This window comes from Cucurbita pepo, chromosome LG20 (assembly GCF_002806865.2).
Source record: "Cucurbita pepo subsp. pepo cultivar mu-cu-16 chromosome LG20, ASM280686v2, whole genome shotgun sequence".
Taxonomy (NCBI): domain Eukaryota; kingdom Viridiplantae; phylum Streptophyta; class Magnoliopsida; order Cucurbitales; family Cucurbitaceae; genus Cucurbita; species Cucurbita pepo.
In genome coordinates this window covers 1,722,826-1,743,165 of record NC_036657.1, presented here as the reverse complement: position 1 = coordinate 1,743,165, position 20,340 = coordinate 1,722,826, and the positions used below count along the sequence as shown (strand labels likewise).

The 20,340-nt window shown below is 34.2% G+C and overlaps 4 protein-coding genes across 8 annotated transcripts; 2 read left to right on the top strand and 2 right to left on the bottom strand.

The window, feature by feature from the left end:
- Positions 1-566: 566 nt before the first annotated feature.
- Positions 567-3,191, top strand: LOC111782510 (elongation factor 1-delta-like). 3 transcript variants are annotated; one of them, XM_023663271.1, is made up of 8 exons: positions 567-640; positions 733-840; positions 991-1,107; positions 1,228-1,306; positions 1,424-1,544; positions 1,643-1,756; positions 2,589-2,751; positions 2,928-3,191. In XM_023663271.1, coding segments are annotated over exons 2-8 (681 nt in total). In that variant the 5' UTR covers positions 567-640; positions 733-754; the 3' UTR covers positions 2,929-3,191. The 3 variants fall into 3 exon arrangements, with proteins under 3 accessions (XP_023519039.1, XP_023519041.1, XP_023519040.1); XM_023663272.1 differs by having other exon boundaries at positions 577-640; positions 737-840; XM_023663273.1 differs by lacking the exon at positions 2,928-3,191 and having other exon boundaries at positions 2,589-2,752.
- A 447-nt stretch (positions 3,192-3,638) lies between these two features.
- Positions 3,639-7,275, top strand: LOC111782901 (UPF0235 protein At5g63440-like). Of its 3 annotated transcripts, none has more exons than XM_023663740.1 (7): positions 3,639-3,837; positions 4,235-4,349; positions 5,084-5,237; positions 5,690-5,786; positions 6,362-6,450; positions 6,695-6,763; positions 7,027-7,275. In XM_023663740.1, the coding sequence occupies exons 1-7, from the start codon at positions 3,723-3,725 to the stop codon at positions 7,084-7,086; spliced, it is 699 nt and encodes a 232-aa protein (XP_023519508.1). In that variant the 5' UTR covers positions 3,639-3,722; the 3' UTR covers positions 7,087-7,275. The 3 variants fall into 3 exon arrangements, with proteins under 3 accessions (XP_023519508.1, XP_023519510.1, XP_023519509.1); XM_023663742.1 differs by having other exon boundaries at positions 3,641-3,837; positions 4,249-4,349; XM_023663741.1 differs by lacking the exon at positions 3,639-3,837 and adding an exon at positions 3,844-4,023 and having other exon boundaries at positions 4,249-4,349.
- Positions 7,276-8,606: 1,331 nt separating this feature from the next.
- Positions 8,607-10,921, bottom strand: LOC111782900 (exocyst complex component EXO70B1-like). Its single transcript, XM_023663739.1, has one exon. The coding sequence runs from the start codon at positions 10,760-10,762 to the stop codon at positions 8,789-8,791; it is 1,974 nt and encodes a 657-aa protein (XP_023519507.1). The 5' UTR covers positions 10,763-10,921; the 3' UTR covers positions 8,607-8,788.
- A 4,069-nt stretch (positions 10,922-14,990) lies between these two features.
- LOC111782618 (F-box protein At5g50450-like) lies at positions 14,991-16,511 on the bottom strand. The gene is made up of 3 exons (XM_023663400.1): positions 16,220-16,511; positions 15,965-16,127; positions 14,991-15,865 (listed from the first exon to the last, which is right to left on the bottom strand). Exons 1-3 carry the CDS (start codon positions 16,372-16,374, stop codon positions 15,131-15,133), a joined length of 1,053 nt encoding a protein of 350 aa, XP_023519168.1. The 5' UTR covers positions 16,375-16,511; the 3' UTR covers positions 14,991-15,130.
- Between the last annotated feature and the right edge of the window lie 3,829 nt (positions 16,512-20,340).

Genomic DNA, 20,340 nt, shown 5'->3' with positions numbered 1-20,340 from the left:
GGGTAAATGTGTGCATAAAGTAAACTGAACATTAAGAATCTAATATTTTTGTATTAAAAATTAAATTTTAAAGTCAATGGTAAAAGAATATAACATTTTAAAATTCAATCACTTAATTAAATTTTATTTACAAAAATAATATATATTTTTTATAAATATTTAATAATATTTTTTTTATTTATTCTTTTAGAACAAACAGTCCATTAATATTTATAAAATAAACGAGAAAAATATACAAATATTAAATATATATATATATAACATATAATTTATTCCTTTCTTTAAAATTAGATATTATAATAATAATTTCTTATTCTTGGACAAAACGACAAAAAAAAAACGGTTGATTTATTAGCTTAATAATTAGTATGAGTTAAAATGTTTTTAACGAAAATAAAGAGTAATTTTATTTAACGACAATATTCAGATATTTTATTTATTATTTTTTTTTTTTTCCCCATGTGGTCCAAATCCAAAAGTTGAAATCTCCACCGTTGATTTACGAGGACCTAAATAAACGGTTCGTGTGCAGTGCCCTTCCTGTTGCTTTAAATACTCGACAAAGCCGAAGCCCTAAAGCCCTAAAGCCCCTTCAGCTTCTGCAATACTTTATTTGTGAGTTCTAGCGTTGCTGTTGGCGGTAAGCTTCCGATCACTCATTTTCGAATTGGATTGTGTAGTTATCGTCCAAAGACTAGGGATTGTTAACTAGCTATTTGAATTTTCGAATAGAAAGAAATCACATCACTCTGCAATGGCGGTTTCATTGAGCGATGTCAAGTCGGCTGCCGGTCTAAAAAAACTCGATGACTACTTGCTCAGTCGTAGCTACATTTCTGGGTTAGTTATCATGTCAAATATCTTTATTTGAATTTTTGTTCATTGGAAGATACTTGATTTGTGCTAGAATTGTTGAAAGCAATGGTCATGGTTTTAACATTGACTGTATTGATTCTGTTCTTTATATGTTCGACGAATGATCATCCTCAGGTATCAAGCTTCGAAGGATGATATTGCTGTTTACGAAGCTCTATCCAAACCCGTTTCTAGCGACTATGTCAACGTATCTAGGTGGAGCAATCACATCGAAGCACTCTTGAGAGTCTCGTAAGTCACCTAATTGCTTAATTTTGATGCTTAATTCCATGGAATTTAAATTCAGACATGGATGGTTTTGTTCTCGCTACTAACTTATTCAATCGCTTGGCTTATATTATGGTTTTATAGTGCTGTTTTTGGAGAGGGTTCCGGCGTTAAGTTCGATTCTGCAGAAGCAATTGCAACTCCACCAGCTGCTGATGCCAAGGTGATAATGTTACGCAAAATTTTTTTTCCCTGTCATGTGATCCATATACGCGAGAGACGATAGATTGTGCTTTATCCTGCTTTTAGAATTTAAGATTTACTCTGAAACACTTACCAGGCTAGCGGTGCTGATGACGACGACGACGATATGGATCTATTTGGCGAAGAGACTGAAGAGGAAAAGAAGGCCGCCGAGGAGCGTGCAGCTTCCATAAAGGCTTCATCAAAGAAGAAAGAGAGTGAGTTTTAATCTCCATCGATTTTGGCCTCGCTTTATATTGTTCTCTGATTTTAATGACGTGTGGTGCTTCTTGTTCTCTTGGGTATTTGATTTTAGGTGGCAAATCATCAGTTCTGATGGATATCAAACCTTGGGATGATGAAACTGACATGAAGAAACTTGAAGAGGCTGTAAGAAGCGTTCAGATGGAAGGCTTGTTTTGGGGAGCATGTATGTCCTTATTGTTTGCCCTTATTGTTGGATGATGAAAGTCCACGTCGACTAATTTAGGGACTAATCATGGGTTTATAATCAAAGAATACTCTCTCCATTGGTACGAGGCCTTTTGGGGAAGCCCAAAGCAAAGCCATGAGAGCTTATGCTCAATATCATACCACTGTGGGGAGTCGTGTTCGTCTAACATGGTATTAGAGCCATGTCCTAAACTTAGTCGTGCCAATAGATTGGTAAATCTTCAAATGTCGAACAAAGGACTCCAAAAGAAAAGGAGTCGAGCCTCGATTAAGGGGAGGCGTACTTTGTTCGAGGGGAGGTGTTGGATGATGAAAGTCCCACCTCGACTAATTTACGGAATGATCATGGGATTATAATCAAACAATACTCTCTCCGTTGGTACGAGGCCTTTTGGAAAAGCCCAAAGCAAATCCATGAGAGCTTATGCTCAAAGTGGACAATATCATACCATTGTGGAGAGTCGTGTTCGTCTAACGGTTATATCCATGTTGTTGGTTTATAGGCATGATATTCCTTCATAATGTTAAAAGGAATATGCACACCTTTTGGTTATTATTCAATGATAATCTATGTTTCTCTTCACTGCCCTTGAATTTAGCTGATCCGTTGATTGATTCAAGTTCACTGCCTATCAAGAGGGAAATGGAATTGATAGTTTAAATGGGACTTTTCTTATCCTTCTTTGTTATAGTTGTCTAAAGCGCTATCTCGTGTCAGTGTCATTTATCGTTTAATACTCGAGCATCGTGTAATGTAAATGATTGTTATTTCTTAGATATATGTGTTTTGACACTCGTTTAATCTGCAGCGAAACTCGTCCCTGTTGGATATGGTATCAAGAAACTGCAGATAATGCTCACAATTGTTGATGACCTTGTGTCCGTTGACGCACTCATTGAAGAATATTTGACAGCTGAACCCATAAACGAGTATGTCCAGAGCTGTGATATCGTTGCCTTCAACAAAATCTAGTAAGTGCCATGTCTTGATTTTGTTACACATAAGCTGGGGTTCTTTATACTTGTTTGGTAACACTTTTTAAGCGCATAAAAGTCGATCCAAACATCTGCGAAACGTACTCGAGGTCTATTTCACTAGTTCTTGAATTCGCCACATATTTTTAACAATTGGTTGTTACTCGTTGCAGAGGTCAGCTTCTATCGAGCCCAAGAGCAGGTCGTTCCAAAGATGAGATCAAGTCTACGAATGAATACGCGTTGTTATTTGTTCATGATTGCATGCCTGTTTCTCGCTTTATCAGTCTACACTAAGTATACTTTTGTTTCGGGGTCCGTTAGCTATGTAAGTCATGGTATTGCTCAATCTTATCTTAATAAGATCTAGTGGTACGCTTATGTGCTATGAACTTATTGTGAATGAAATTTGTCCAAATAAAAGTAGTTTTCATTAATTTTATTTTGTGTTCATTTTCTATTAATTAGTCTTAAATAATTAAAGTAGTTTTCATTAATTTTATTGCACAGTAATAAATAATTTAAAAATACACATCATAATTATTTTAGATTAATAAACCAAAAGTAATTATTAGTAAAAAAAATCAAAGGAAAACTAAATTCAAAATTGAAGGATAAATGTAATATTTTGAAATTTAGGGACTAAGTAAAGAAAAACTCATAATTTATGAATAAAACTGTAATTTTTGAAATTAGGGATTAATCAGAACTATATTCGAAATTTATGGACGGAAAAAATATATAAATATATATATATATATATATATTTTTTTTTTATTTTTTTATTTATTATTTTTTTTTTTTTTTAAATGAGGGTTAAGAGGCCGATGATGGGCCATTATCTACAAATGGGCTTGCGCCATATAAAAGCAGGCTTGCCCGAGCAGGATGAGAGCTTTCTCTGGTTCGTAGTTGTTGATCGAGGACCGGGGAAAGAGAAGCGAGGAGGAAGAAGAAGCGAAAACGCCATGCCGAAGAGAACAACGCATACATACTCGAGCGAGGACGCCGCACCAGATGGACCAGATTCTGATCTCTTCGTTTACTACTGCAAGCATTGTGGATCGCACGTCCTAATCACTGGTACTCCTTTGCCTGGACTCTAGACTCTCTTTATTTTTTTCCCTAAACAAGTTCGTTGAGAATAAAATAGGAATAAATTCATTGCTTCAATGTGGAATCAACGGCTAGAGATGATTGGAAGATGTATGAACTGCATGCAGTTCGATGAAAATGTTCGTTCTATTTGACGGACGGATGCAATCTAGAGTAGGTTATCTCTCTGCTTTATTGTAAAAATTAAGCTGGGATGAGGAAATTTAGGTGCACTTTACACTATCTTCATGCCAAGTTGCCTTCTTCTTGAAGCATAGTATTCGTGAATTAGTTCATGTACTAATGATCAGGATTATTTTGCTATCATTCCAAGAAATAAAATCTTTATGTGGCATTTAACCGTACTGAACACATATACTATAAGATACTCAATTGCAGAAAATGCCAAAAAGGAAGACAGACAAGGCTTTTGTGTTGGACAAGAAGAAACATCTTGCAAGGTTAAATGTCAATGAGGCGGGAAAAGTTCTATTGAAAAGGTAACCCTACTTTCTCTTTACGTGTGTGTGCGCGCGCACGCGTTTTCGGGCATTTCACTTCTGTATAGAAGGATGTGAATGAATTTGCATTGGAGATGGTCTACAGGATTTTACCTTTAAGTTGATATCTGTTCTTTAGATGGTCAAAGATTGATGTTTTTGAGGCGATGTAACCAATTTGAAATTTCTGACTGGTTTAATAAATTGGGGTTCAGCATAAGGTTCGCTTTGTTCTCCGTGTTGCCCATTAAAATCTAAATGTTTCCCAAATAGTTATATGTAACTCGACCTCTTGAAGATATTCATTCCATCTGAAGGATGGATGCAGAATTGTAATCTAGAGGAGGTTCTTTTTTTTATTGGTTAAAATAAGCTTGAATCAGGTAATCTAGGTGCATTCTGTACGATCTGCGTGTGGAAAGACAATCCATGCATATGCCTTCTTCTTTTAGAATGAACCGTAAACAAAAAGAATAAATATGAGATTGATAATTTGAAAAGAGGGGAGTTTCAGGCATGCATTTTCTTGTACAGTATAAAATCACAGCCACATTCAGGAGTGAGCTTTTCCTCTTCTGGGAGAGATTAATGATCTCACTGTGAAAATAGAGTCTAGATGTGACAAGTTTTTTTTTCTAATAAATAAATTACAATTTAAATGTTCATCGAATTATGTTGGGAAAAAATGGAAAAGTATTGAATTAACTTTTTTGTAGCTTATAATTATTTTTCAGGGGTGAAGGGAAACTTGAAAGGCAATACCGCATGAACTGTCTAGGCTGTGGACTCTTGGTGTGTTATCGCTCAGAGGAAGATTTGGAATTTGCTTCTTTCATTTATGTTGTTGATGGTGCACTCAGTACTGTGGCTGCCGAAACCAATCCACAGGTATGACAGTCTATTATAATAATAGCAACCGTGATTTATTAGATTGCTCATATTGTTTATTTTTCACTGTAAGCTTTTACACAATAATTCCAATTCAAAGAATTTATCTAGCACTTATAGCAATTCATTGCTAACAGTTTGTTGGTAAGTTGATCTTTCATCAACTTCTGATGGACATGTCATAGTACGTAGAGTTCTTAAAGAATGGTTTGTAACATATTATTATATTGACAGAATACAGCTTCTATTATATTATTATAAAAATCATTGAGATGAAAATAATGAAAGTTTTACCAGCTCTTACCTTCTTTTGGTTGTTGAGCTTTAATTAATTCTTGGTGCACATACAATAACAATATTATGTATAATCTTCTCTACAAAGGTGTTTCAATATCTTATTGTGATTTGTAACCAATCACATCAATTCTCACTCAAGAAAACAACTCTATTAGGATGCTCCTGTGCCACCCTGTATATCTCAACTTGAAGGAGGACTTGTCCAAGTGGCCATAGAAGTTGAAGATCGAGCACAGCGCTCAGCAATCACAAGTATAAAAGATATAATTGCTGTCATATTTATCTTTATGCACGTGATCTTTATCTGTAAACTTCAATTGAACTTTAATTTTGTTGTAGACAGAATGCAAAGGTTCTACATCATTGCACGAATCCTAGCATGCGATTGTGATTCAAATATCGTAACTAGATGAATTCTTTGATGATTAATCTTTGTTATTTTATTGTGTAACAAAGAAGAACAAGAAAGGTCAAATTCTGGTACCTTAGATTAAGTATAATTTCAATAATGAAACTATACAAATATAAGAATATCGTAGATTTTTGGACTCAGGATCAATTTTTATTTTGAATGCTAGCTTGTTAACGTACTGTCTCTGGAAGAAAAATAATACAATTTGTTATTTGATTAGGTGGGAATTTTGTGGGTGAACTCTAGGAACAGTCGGTTTATGCTGAGAGTAACTTGTATACATTCTAATTAAAAAGCTGTCTTAACTTTTACTCTGCAACTGTTGATATCTACTCACATATAATACTATTTTTCTTGATTATAGTTTCCTCTCATACAAACACACACACAAGAATGATATATTTTCTTTTTGCAGGAGTAAATGCTGATGATGTACGTGTTGCTGTTGCTGCGCCTGCAGCCCGGGGAGAAGCCAACAATGAGCTTTTGGAGTTCATGGGAAAAGTACATTCTGATTCTTGTTGAGCTATTGATATATGTTTTTGGTTCTGGATCTTCAATGCCTGCATTATTTTGCATCCCCTTTCTCTAGAATTTGTTGTGGGGGGAGTGATCAGGGAGCATCTTTGGGATTTGATTAAGATAAGCATCTGTTAATAGGGATTTATATAACTATTAGGTTAGCCCTATTATTTTGGATTGGTCCCATTTTTTCTTTTACTTAAAAAAACTATTTTCTGCAAAACAGGTCTTAGGACTGAGGCTTAGCCAAATGACTCTCCAACGGGGATGGAATAACAAATCGAAGCTTCTTGTGGTGAGTTGTTCACTCCTGCAATGCACATGATATTCAACACTCCCTTTTCTCTTCTCATACTCATAGGTGTTGTTTCTTGCATATTACATTGCCACCCACCATCTGTTTTTTTTTTTTGGCTGACTTAAGTAATCTGGCACCACATTATAACCCACCTGTATCTTGTTAGTGCTCGTTATCTAAACTGACTATTTCTCAGCGATGTTCTTGATGCTTGTCGGTACATCTTGTTTTTATGTCTAATATTTTGGTAATTATTTCAGGTTGAGGATTTGTCTGCCAGACAGGTGTATGAAAAGCTTCTCGCGTCTGTGCAACCTTGACAACACTGTTCAAGACATGCAGTTTTTAACTGCGACATCTTTTATGCTTTGTTCGTGATAACTGATAACGATCTTAGTTCTGTATTTTTTGTATTATCTTTTAAACCACGAATTTGTGATGGGTGTTTCTAAACCCGAATTTTTACCAATTGCTAGTGGAGATTCAAACCTATGACACTCTTAATTAAATTTTTCGAATTTGTAGTACAAATAACTATATGGGGGCATTTGACAATTGACATGCAGATTCGTCACCATAAGTCTGAAATTAAGCTTAGAATGATAGGAACGTCTAACAAGCTATTAACCATAACCACAGAAGATTGGCCGGTGCATCATTCAAATTTGGCACAATTTTGAGCCATCAAATAGTGCATAAATCGGGCTTTCTAAGCTTTTGATTAAGCCTTGACGCAAGTGGTTGATGGCTTAAAAGGCAAATTAAAGTGTCCTGCAAGGCAAAGCCAACCCACATAGAGAATCTTCATACCAGTACAATACATCAGAAAGAACAAGAGCTCATTTTTACATTCTTAGACCATAAGAATAGACATCATTTCTCGACAATACACGTGTCCACGGTTCATTGGCTAAAACATCCGTGAATATAGGAAGGATATGAACCCCCACCATTTAGATAAGCTGCTGAATAGGATGTTTCTCTCAAGTCTCAGCGAGAGAAATATAGAAGCAACCAAAAGAAGCCATACAAGACTAAAATTGTCACCAACAAGAACTTAGAAACAATCAATTCCCCATCCAAACTTCTCTAAAAGCTGGCTAACCAACAGAGGAAATAGTATAATCAACCAAAAGTTTCAGTCCCCACAAGAATATCAATACTTTAAAGCACTAAATTAAAAGTATAAACCAAACAAATGAACTAGGGGGTTACGAGACTTCTCCCGTTGTTGTTGTTCCCGGATCACCCATCCCTTCCTTCCCCTTCACCCGCCCTAGTGAGATCTGATGAGATCAGATCTCTAAGTTCAATGATAGGAAGAGAAGACCTGCCGATCTCGTTATCCTTGCCACTAACTAATGCAAGAGTACAGAAAAGGCATTCAACAGAATTGATGACAATGATCTTAGGTGATATCAATGTGCAAGTACTCAAGGTACATCCACAACACCGATTATCATGCAAGATTTCCAACACCTTAAAGCAGACTACTTCAGCAAAAACTCTTTCTCAAAACCAAAAGATCGAGGGCAAACCAGTAGAAGTGAAGCAGATTAGCCAGATCTGGGACAAACCTCAGAGTCAATCATAGATGCACCTAGATTCAACCAAATGGATCATAGTTATCACCAACAGCCATAACCTACTGGAGATGTTAAACCGTTTCGCCGCGGAAGTTGCAAGTGATAGCCTGGTTTTGATCTTAAAGAATACAATATGCATCTAAGAATGTTTCTGTACTAAAGAGATAAGGAATGATGACTATTGAGTAGCAGTTTCATGTACATAAGGTAAAATCCAAAAATGTATGACATTATAAAAGATACCAAGTAAGAAATGCACGAACCCAACCATGACAATCAAGAAATACATAAATTATAGCCTATAAAACATGTACATGAGTCTTTCTGACCCTATTGTATTAACAACAAAGAACAGTAAATATCACGAAACTAGATTCAACAGGGCAACCTCTTCAATGGGTCATACCTGTATAAATAGAGTCGGTTCAGTATCCCTCTATGAACTACTTTTTCTTCTTAAGTTGTGTATAACTTGTGGTGATCCTTCAAACAAATCCAATAAATAGTTCTCCAAGTCATCCGATGTGTACTTTATATACCTCCCAGCATGTCTTGTATTCTCTAACTGACTTCCATGCCTTCCCAAGAAGGCACGATATGCAGGTAGCGCTTTTGCCGATACCGAAATTCGGAGCTCCTCTCGTAGTTGAGCATCGGCAACCTTCCAACCTGTCTGAATCCTGTAGATTTCCTCAAAGCCAGCATTGAAATTTTTGAACTTTTCCTTCAAAGTAGCTAGTTTCAGGGCACTATTGGAGCTCCCACCAGTACCTTCTTCCTTCAAGAAAGTTAATAATTTACCCCAAGACGCCCTAAGATAGTTCGTCGCGTATATGCGAACCTGGCCTCGGCGCTTACGAACCCAGCGGTCACCCAAGAGCTTTCCAAGCTCAGAATCTTTTGCTTTCTGCACAATGTATTGTATATTGTTCATGAGAAATATATATTGAATCGAATCATCGCCATAGAGTTTGGATTTTTTCTCTAGATTGGTCTCCAGTGATGATAACAATGAAAACAGCCGACGAGGCAATGGCGACATAGTTTCCAACTCCGAATTTTCAGCACCATCACCCCCTAGGTGCTGCAAATCTTCGTCGTCGCCTTCTAAAAGTGCATCAAGAGTCTTGCTATAAACCACAACCAATGTTAAGTAATTCATGACATAACGAGTGAGCGGGTGAATCTCAGCATTTAACATTGTTTTCTTAGAAGTCTCGTTCCGAACAGCATTCTCAAACTCAACAAATGTACCTTTAGCGGCCTCTCCCAGCCTAGAAAGCACTCCTTGCGCCTCCTCAATCACAAATTCATCAGTGATCATAGCCTGCAAGTCCGGCAAAACGTATTCCAGAGCTTCATACATATCTAGAATACGAAATAGCTTCTCCACTGACCTTTCCCCTATGGCAATGGCCTCTGCAAAATTCAGTAACTGCCTGATGCACCCCTTAGCAGTCTCATTGAAGCAGACTTCCTCAGAGTCATCGGACCCGCTGAAGATATAGTCACACAGTCGCTTCTCGCCCGTCAAAAGGACTCGGACACTGACCTTAACAGCTTGGATCCATTTCTTCATCTTCTCGTCCAAGATCTTCCAATCAATTTTCTGGACATCCTCAATACTTAGCTTCTCAACTCCAAGAACCACCAAGCATTCATCAAGAGCATCGCGTCGGACACCAGTATACACGTTGAGACACTCTTTTTCGTATCCAGACCGAATCATCCGGTCGGCGATCTCTTTCAAATCAACGACAGCGTCAGGATTGATCAAATCGACTCGCAAATCATCGCCCAAACTGACACCACGCTCATGGAAGATTCCAGAACCACGGTCAACATCGGCAAACGACTCAAACTCATCGGAATTTTCGCTGTCGTGTGAAGCAAAAGAGAGCGAAACCTTCCGAATTGAACCGTAGAGATGCTCAGCATCGAGAGGGACAGTGTTCCGAATCAACATATGACGAAACTCATCCTCAAGCCTCGACATAGCGATCTGGATCGCGTTCTCAGCACGCTCGACGATCTCAGCAGAATCCGAACGAATTGACAACTCATCGATCCACTGAATGATATCATCCACCGCCGATAAATACTCAGCCGCCTCCTCCGGCGAATCCTCCCAATTAAGAGAGTTCCGAGAAGCTCCAGGACCAGAATCCCAACGAAGAATCAGCTTCTCAGCAGCTTCATACCGATCCCCTTCCCTCTTCGAATCTCCACTGTTGACCAAACTGGAGATATTAGAAAGACGATTGTCAAAACTAGAGAAGATCAAAAGCATGTCTTCTTGAACCTCCTTAGGTGTATTGAGGCTCTTAACAATCTGCTGAGCGGTAGCCATAACTCTATCCTCCCCACCACCACCACCACCGCCGCCAATACTTGTGGTCGTCGTCGCCATTCTTTACAGCCTCCGTTAACTAAGCTCCCTCCCTCTTCTATATAGGGTTCGTCCAGACAAGATTCAAACCCCCAATATAAGGAAGAAGGAAGACACTTCCAAGAACAAAATAAAAATAGGTTTCAGACAAAGGAAGGAGAAACGAAAGATGAAGGCTCATGAATATTAAAACTATTTATTTATTTATTTATTATTTTTATTATTATTATTATTATTTTTGGAATAAATAGAAAATGTCTGTGCTGTGAATATTGAGAAGCTCAAGTGGGTCCCACTCCGACTTAAACTCTCCAAACACTACAAGCCGGCTTCTGTAATAACAACTGTTAAACATATTTTAATTTTAGGTTTTTTTTTTAATTTTATTATTATTATTCCCTGAATTACCCTCCAAAAGAAATTATTTATTTATATATATGATATTTAATTTATTCGTTCAAAATTACAATTTGGCCTTGATTGGCGTGGAATGTCGACTTTCAAGATTTGAATTTTCAGGAGGTTAGTTTGGGCAATCGTGCGGCTCGGTCCGGTTCTGTTCTTTTGAAACCCGACCGTGGGGTCGGGTCTGACACTTTTTCTTGGTCTCGGTGTCCCGCGCCGCCCGATTTTGACCCGTCTCAAAATATATAATAATCGCCTACTTTTGTTGAATTATTCTCTCATATTTTCTTTTATTTTATTCCCATATTTTTTTTAATATTTAACTAATAATTTCAGTTTAAAATCTCTATGAATTTTTTTATTTCTAAAACAATTAATCACCTAATTAATTTTTAAAAAAATACTTAAAATAGTGTAAAATATATATATATATATATAATGAAAAATATATCGAATAAAGCGAATATAAATAAATTATGGATAAATAAATTTTATTCATATGATAATTTATGAGTCAACTAATAATATGACAAATATCGGAGAAAATATCTTTTTTTTTTTTTGGCACAGAATTTAAAGAAAGTGGAATTCTCGTTAGATTCTACCTCATCCAAATTGAATGGTACCTTTTCAATTCCAATTGTACCTTTTCAATTTGTGGAATTTTATGGCTTTATTGTTTGGTAAGTATTTAATTTTAATAGGTTAATTAACCTTTCATAAATATTTTAAATTTATATCGGATCATCGTCGGCACACATTTCAAGTTACCATTTCTACAAAAGGTAACATTTTAGTCTTTTAGAATATATATATATATATATATATATATAGTAATTTAACTATATTATAAATATTATATATATTTAATAATGTTAATTACAAGTACATAATTTGATAGAAGTACAATTTTGGAATTAAAGCGGAGAAAATAAAAATCGTACAAAAAAAAAATTAATAATAATATAAAGATTTGAAAAACAATGAGTGGGTCTAGAAGAATCCAAATTGTTGACATAGTCCCGACCAAACAAGCCAACATCCACGCAGTCTGCCACGGCTTGATAGTGCGGCGCCGAGTGCCATACCCCTTTGTCTTCGACATCCAAACCAAACGCCGCTCGTGAGGAGTCGTGCTAATATCATGAGTTTATAAGTAATGGATATTATTTCGATTTGGATGATGCGTTTTTTAGATTTTATGTTTAAATTGGATAATATTATACCATTGTGGAGAGTCTAACACAAAAACCACTTTCAGATATGTTTTACCCACAAAAAATTTGAGTTGCTGCTACTCGTTCATCGACATGTACGCGCGTGCAAAAACTAGTACATGAGCACATATATTTGAGAGTGACTTTGAAATTGTTAAATTTACGGTTACTCGTAAATAAATTTTATAATTTAAGATCAATTTTAATAGCATAAAAGTCCCATTTAAACGTTTTAAAATCAAATATGGTATAGATAATTAATTAAATTTTCACTAAAAATTTAGCTTTTAAATATAATTTGATTAAGGTTTATTTATAGTAATTAAACTTTATTTAAAATAATGATGTGCCAACTTGGAAGGTTTCCAAATTTTAAATTTTCAAATAATTTCAATTATATTTAGTCAAAATTTTTGACCGATAATAAGTCAAACAATGCCAACACTCTCTATTTTTCTTATTTTTCTCCTCAAATTTTTTTTCCTACATTTTCTACTCGANTTAACTGGAATTTTTTAATTTGTTTGTGGTTTTCCACTAATATAAATAGGACAAAGTTAGATTTATTGATTATTCAGATCTGGAAGCCATGATTCTAATTTACCACTTCTCACCGCTCTCCCGATTAAATTGTACATTTATTTACTTTTTACTTTTTACCCTTTCCATTTTTAAATAAATTTAGCTCTCGATCTGGTTAATTTTAAATTAATTAATTCTATAGACTTATTTGTTAGAGAGAGGTTTCCACTCATATAAAAAATGTTTCTGTATGCACGTTGGTAACAATTCAAGCTCACCACCAGTAGATATTATCTACTTTGATCTGTATCATTGTCGGTCTCGGGATTTTTTAAATGTGTTTAGTACAAAGAGGTTTTCCACACTTTAATGATTCGTTTCTCTCTCCAACTGATGTGCGATCTCACGTTATTAGATACAAAACTCTCCAAATTTATTAAATATAAATTTAATTTTTTAAAATAAAATCCAATTTTTTTCTTTGTTTGGGGTTTTTAATTATATTTCATCATTAAAGTCTTTGGAATATTAAAAAAAAGTTTGGTTGCAATTTGATTTAAAATAATTACAAATTTAGGATGAGATTAAAACAGTTGCAAATATGGCATATTTTAAAGCTATATCTAAATAAAATATTTGTAAAGTTGAATAGTCTCATCAACAAAAACGTGCATTTATTGTTGACTAACGTCTATTATTAATATGCAAATTAATTATGTAAAACTGTTTAAACCACTATCAATTTTTTTTTACCGTTTTTATATGTAAGGAAAAAAATAATAACAATTAAATTAAAATGTTTTGATGGGCACAAAAATAAATAAATAAACTTTTGTACCATGTTTGCAAATTTGTTTTCTGAGGGGGTAGATTTGCAAATATAGTAAACAATTTAGTATAATTTTCGGACGGAAATGGCCTTTTCTTTGTCAATTTGGATAAAATCAAATAGCCCAAATAAAGTGTTGGCCCAAATCCATTGGTGTATTGGGCTTTTCTAAGTCGGCCCATTTAAAAATGGGCCGAAAGCAAGATTAGTTGCAATTGCTAAATACTTCCTCTCTTTCTCGTCATTTTATTTCTAATAATAAATTATAACTTTATTTTTATTTATTTATTTCCATACTTTTAAAAGTTATTTTAATATTTAAAAAAAAAAAAAACTATATCTACTGCACGTCTCACGTCCTCTGGCTCGTGCACCAGAATCTTCTAGTTCGAAACCCAAGAAGTTAGTTTATCAAACTAACACAACATGGTAACGGTAGATTCAATTAACCAACGCTAAAATTAAAAAATATTTATTATCAATTTCGTGATAGGACAAAAATGTTACAAAAAAAAAAAAATTATGTTTTAAATATTTGTTTTTAAAACAAACCATACATAAAAAAAAGTAGTATGAAAAATGTAATAATTTTTTTTGTTTTGTTTTGTCGTTTAAGGGCATAGTTATGATTAAAGTTGGAAGCTTTAAAATGATTAAAATAAAAAATGTGGTATTTAAAGTATTATTTGAAGTTTAAAGTTTTATTTTATTATAAAAAAACTTAATCATTTAAAGTTTTATTTTATTGTAAAAAAACAAAATTGATTATTTGTAGTGTTTGCCAACAATGTTTTGCCTACATGTTACACTGAAACTACGAACATGGAACTAATATTTTATTAATTACAGTATTTTAAAATACTGGTTGACTTCGATTTTAATATATTGACCATGGAAGACTGTATTAAAACTCAAAATAACATAAATTAAATAAATAAATAAAAAGTATATTTATTTTATCTAAAATCATGATAATAAAAAAAAGATTGAATAAAATAATGGTTGAGCCATAGGTTGAAATCCAGGAAATTCTGATAAAAATATATTCATGAAGTAAAAATAAATTATTTTCATCTACTATAAATAATATTTTTAAATTAAAAAAGAATGTTTTTATTTTATTTTAAAGTAAGAGTATTTTTAAAATTTTAAAAAAGATTTAAGAGTATTTTTTTAATATTTTAAAAATAAAATACTAAGATTTTCTAAAATTTAAGTGTAATATTGAAGGGTTGAAAGTTATATTTTTATTAATTTAAAGTTCTAAATATTAAAGTAGATGGAAAATTTTAAAAAATAAGAAGAATAACTGTAGCTATACAGAGGAGGGTAAAAAAAAAAAAAAATAAATAGAACCTTAAAAGGATAACTTGATATTCTGCAACAGAACTAAGCTTTGCTTTTAATCGTCAAATATTATTCAGATTCCACGTCCTCACCGTCTCCAAGCTGCTCTATTCTATTTACGTCGCCGTCGTCGTCGCCTTCCAGGTCATCGTCCTCAATCAGCCACCGATCGAACGGCGCACATTCCGTTTTGTGCCGCAGTTTCCAGTCCAGAGCTTGGCATCCTCGCGAGCAATAGTTTACATTACCACAAACCGAGCATCGCCGGAATTCATGGAGCCGAGTCTCTGGCCTTCCACAGCCACTGTTTGAGCAGAGTCTCAGTCCTTCAGCGATAAATCCACGGCCCGATGCGAACCAATCTCTTAAAAACTGATTCGCCGGATGAGTCTCTGGCGCCGGAAATTTGCAGCCGAAGTCACTGAGAAGCGATTCGCTGGAATCCGTCGCGGGAGGGCGGTCGCCGCAGCAGTGAAGACGGAGGAGGGAGGAGTTTGTTATGGACGCGAGCTCACGCGCGTTGGCTTCGATTAAGAGACGACGTCCCTCGGATGCGTTTTGCGCGACGCCGTAACCGTCTTGAAGGCAGTGGCCTAGTTCACGAAGCGCGTCGATATGACCGAGATAAGCGGCACGTCCACACAAAGCCACACCGGCACGGAGATTCTTGTCGCTCTTTGAGCCACCGCTTCCGTTAAATTGTACGATGGCGAGGGAGTAAAGCGCCAACGGATGAGATTTAATCGCTGCCTTCGCCATTAACGAAGCTCCACTTCCTCTGTTCTTCAAACAATAAAACTCGATCTGCAAAAATGAAACAACAAAACGAAACACAACCGAATTAAGATCCAAAAATCAACTCAGTTTGAAATTGCAGAGACGAAATCAAACAATTACACGAACCATTCCAAGAGTATAGCAGGCTTCTACGTTGCCGGCAGAAACGCACAATTTCAGAAATCGATGAGTTGATTCGGACCAATTTATGGTTTGAATTTCAAATACTTTCGGTCCAGCTTTCTTCAACACAAACGGATGCAGAGCCAATCGATTAAATCTCTTACATCTATAAATCGCCAACAAAATTTCACATAAACATCAAAACGAAAATTAGATTAAACAAACCACAAATTAGGCGAATCACACGGCGATTCTTACGTTCTCATAACGTTGACGATATCGGAAGGAGAAGAAGCCGCGGCGCTAAGTTTACCAAGGACGACGACCACAAGATCGTCCGGCAAACCGTCGAAGAGATCAGAAATCCCGGCGTCGGTGCTTGTCGAAGTTCTCCTCCTTTTATTGCACACCATTCCGTAATGTAATAGAGTGGTCCTCGTTGTAGCCTTCACCTTGAAATCGACACCGCCATGGAAGGACTGCAAAAATGGAGGTCCGTTAATGGAGGATGAATTGGAGCCAGAATTGGATCGTTGTTTGAGCAAAATGGATGTAGTGACGGCAAAACGAATCGAGTGCGTTCAATTTATATCTCTAAGCGCCCAGCAACGGCGGGGAAGGGTCGAGACAGATTTGGATGGGTCCCACGGTTCGGGTCAGTCAAATTAAGAAATTAAACAAAATAAAATACATACCTTTAATTAATTAATTAATTAATTAATTTAATCCGACTTAATAAGACGGTAATAATATGATTTATATCTAATTTGACCGAGTAAAAGTGTAAAACTCAACCTCCTTTTTTTCAATTCCTAAAAAAGAAAAAAAAAAAAAAAAAAAAAAAAAAAANAAAAACTCAAACTTGCAAGTTACTCAGCCATTTACTATTTTCATTTTATTTAAAAATAAAACATAATCTTTTTTTGTTTATTTTTCTTTTCCAAAATTATTATTATTATTATTTTTAATTTTCGAGTTTAACATAGTAATATTGGTTAATAATAAAGTTGTTTGTGGCTTTATTTTATTATATTACAAATATAACACTAAATTAATTAATTAATTCTATAAGAAAATTAAATTATTAAACATTTAAATGCCAAGAAACATACATGCAAATATTTATTATATAATAAAAATAAAAATAAATTCTAAACAAAAACTGATTTCTATTCGAAGGAAAGGACATGTCATGATACACGTGAACTTCCCTTGGCTTGATTTTGGTAGTGACCCAAAAAAATAAAATTGAGCTTATTTTAATTAAATATAAATAAATTACATTTTCTCGATTAAAAAGGTCGATAATTTTGATTTTTTTTCAAACGTTAGGTAAACTTTTTTTATTTTAATATTTTGAGATTTTTGTCACTGTCTTCCATAACCATAGCCATAGCCATAGAGAACGAGCAGCTTCTCAAAGACTTTCGAATAAGTTATTTAGAAAGAATGAGACGAAATATGTAAAGATGAAATTTTTGAGTCTGGGTCATAGATAGGATCAAAATGCAAGTAAGACGTCAACATAAGTACAAACAAGAAGTATATAAGACAAGTTAAGATGCTATTTAGGTTACTCGATAAATTTCTACCGTCCTATTAAACCCAAAACCTATTCTAAATCAGTATAGACTATTTTAATCGAGGATATAATATTTATAAATAATACAAAATGACATTTACAAATATCTTTGAAATGATCTTATCCATTCAAAATAAAAGTTAAAGGGATAATCATATCACTCCACTCAACTAAGTCAAAACTATCAAATAACGGTTGGACTAAAATAAAATGGTCGAAAAGAAACATATCGTAAACTTCAACTCAACCGTAATTAATATGTACTCTTAATTTCACGGTTGTTCTATTAAAAAAAAATATAAAGAAAAATCAGAATAGAGTCCCGTCTAGGTCATATACATTATAATTACGGTCATCCCAGGTGTTATCTATGAGATCCCAAGTGAGTTGGAGAGGGAAAACGAAACATTTCTTATAAGGGCATGGAAACCTCTCCGTAACAGACGCATTTTAAAATTGTGAGACTAATGGAGGTACGTTGCGGGGTAAAACGAATAATATCTAGTAGTGATGGGCATGGAGCTGTTACAATGGTATCAGAGTCCGACATCAAACAGTGTGCCAGCGAGAATGTTGGACCTTTAAGAGAAGTGAATTGTGAGATCTCACATCAGTTGAAAATGGGAACGAAACATTTCTTATTAAAATGTGGAAACCTCCCTCCAGTATATACATTTTAAAATTGTGAGACTTACAGTGATAAATAACAGACTAAAACATACAATATCTACTAATGGTAGGTTTGAACTGTTAAATTATATGATGTGTATGAGCTTGAACTGTTAGATTATGTGACGTGTAACAAAACGTAGCAAATAAGAGAGATATTTGGGACATTATTTTCCCATTTAAAGCTAATCAGATAAACTTCGACTTCGGTACTTATTTTATCCAAACGAATGAATGATTAGAATTTTAGAGCTCTCGTTTATGGACAACGATATATCAAACAAATTCCAATTTTATTTATTTATTTATTTTTCTATATGGATTGGATAAGGCTCTTGAAAAAATATGTGGGAGTTGGTGGCTCATCCCATCCCCTTAATAATTTTCCATACCCACAAAAAAAAAAAAAAAAAAAAAAAAAAAAAAAAAAAAAAAAAAAAAAAAAAAAAANTAAAATAATAATAATTTATAATCTCAGTTCTCATCAATGTTTATTGTTGCGTGTTAATTAATTTAATTTAATGTAATTTATTTTTTGTGGGTTCCGTCTTCAGCTATCTTTAGGTAATATTCCACTACATATATTCAACTATATGACATCAACATCAACGCCATATTTTATCACCGTCAATAATTAAAAACATTTATATATATTACATCATGTTGTTATTATATGAAAAGCCTCGACCGACCTGAGAGCTCGACACCGAGCCAAAAACCTCGGATGATTATCTATAGCTTTCGACACTTTAGCTTCGTACACCAACTTTAATTGTACGAGCAATGTAATCATTTTTCACGTAATGAAGTTTCTTCCTAATGAGTCGATTATTAAAGATATGCAACTAATAATATCGAGCCATATACTATGATGTAATATTGCTAAAGGGCATCAGACTCCATACTACACTCATGCATGATCTCATTCATTCCGTACTAGTCAAAGCGGTCAAGATCTCATTCATTCACGTAATGAAGTTTCTTTCTGATGGTCATGCGTAATAGGTCAAAGAGAACGATATTTGATAGTAGTGAGCTAGACTGTTAATGATATCAGAGCTAGACACCGAACATTTTAAAAACCTTATAACAGTTGACCGTTTATTACAAGACAAATATCTCTCATTTTATTACAGCTTATCATATTTACCATTTTATTAAAGGCAAATATATTGTATTCCTTTATTATTGTTTCCATATTATTTGTAATTTACCATATTTCTATAAATGATTATACATAGAGAACTTTCACCACGGTTTAGGTGTGATGGTTTCAGCAAACATTTTCAAAACCTCTCCTCGGTATTCCTTATAATAGTGTGGAAACCTCTTCTCAGTAGATGAATTTTAAAAACCGTGAAGCTAACGGTGATACGTAATAGGTCAAAGCGTACAATATCTGCTAGCAGTAGGTTTTGGCTGTTACAAACCACTAACCCGATCAGTACCTCTCCCTAACAGACGAGTTTTAAAAACCGTGAAGCTGACGACGATATTAGCGATGGGCTTGGGCTGTTACAAACAAATATTTACTCGATCAAATTTACACACCAACACGTATCATATAAATTTTAATTTTTCGATAAATCCACATAATAAATTCGATAATTAAACTACTAAATGTCGACATAGGTACGATAGATTATATTATATATGTTTATATATCAATCATATAGTTTTGGGTGTAGAATAGAAAAGGCAGCAGCCAACCATGATTTGATCACCTTTTTTTTCCTTTTTCGGATTAGATGTTTAAATCAAACACTGTTCTCTACAAGTTTAAGCTATTGAAAATTTTGCACAAAAACGTATTTATTTATTATTATTTTCTCATTTTTTAAGCAAGAAAAGTATGAACATAACGATGATTATCATTTATTTTTTGTTATCTTTGTTTATTGTATATTTGTGTGGTTATAAATTGACCAAGTCAAAGTTTTTGTTGCTTAAATTTAAAATTTGCTAACAACAAATTAAATCTAACTATATGTTTTAGTCTATATGATGTGTTCGGATAATTTTTTAATTTAGTGTTCTCGAGTTTAAACAAATTTTTATTATACATTTTATGTTTGACTCTGATTAATGAATTTATATAATGAATTTATATGACATGATACGAGATCTG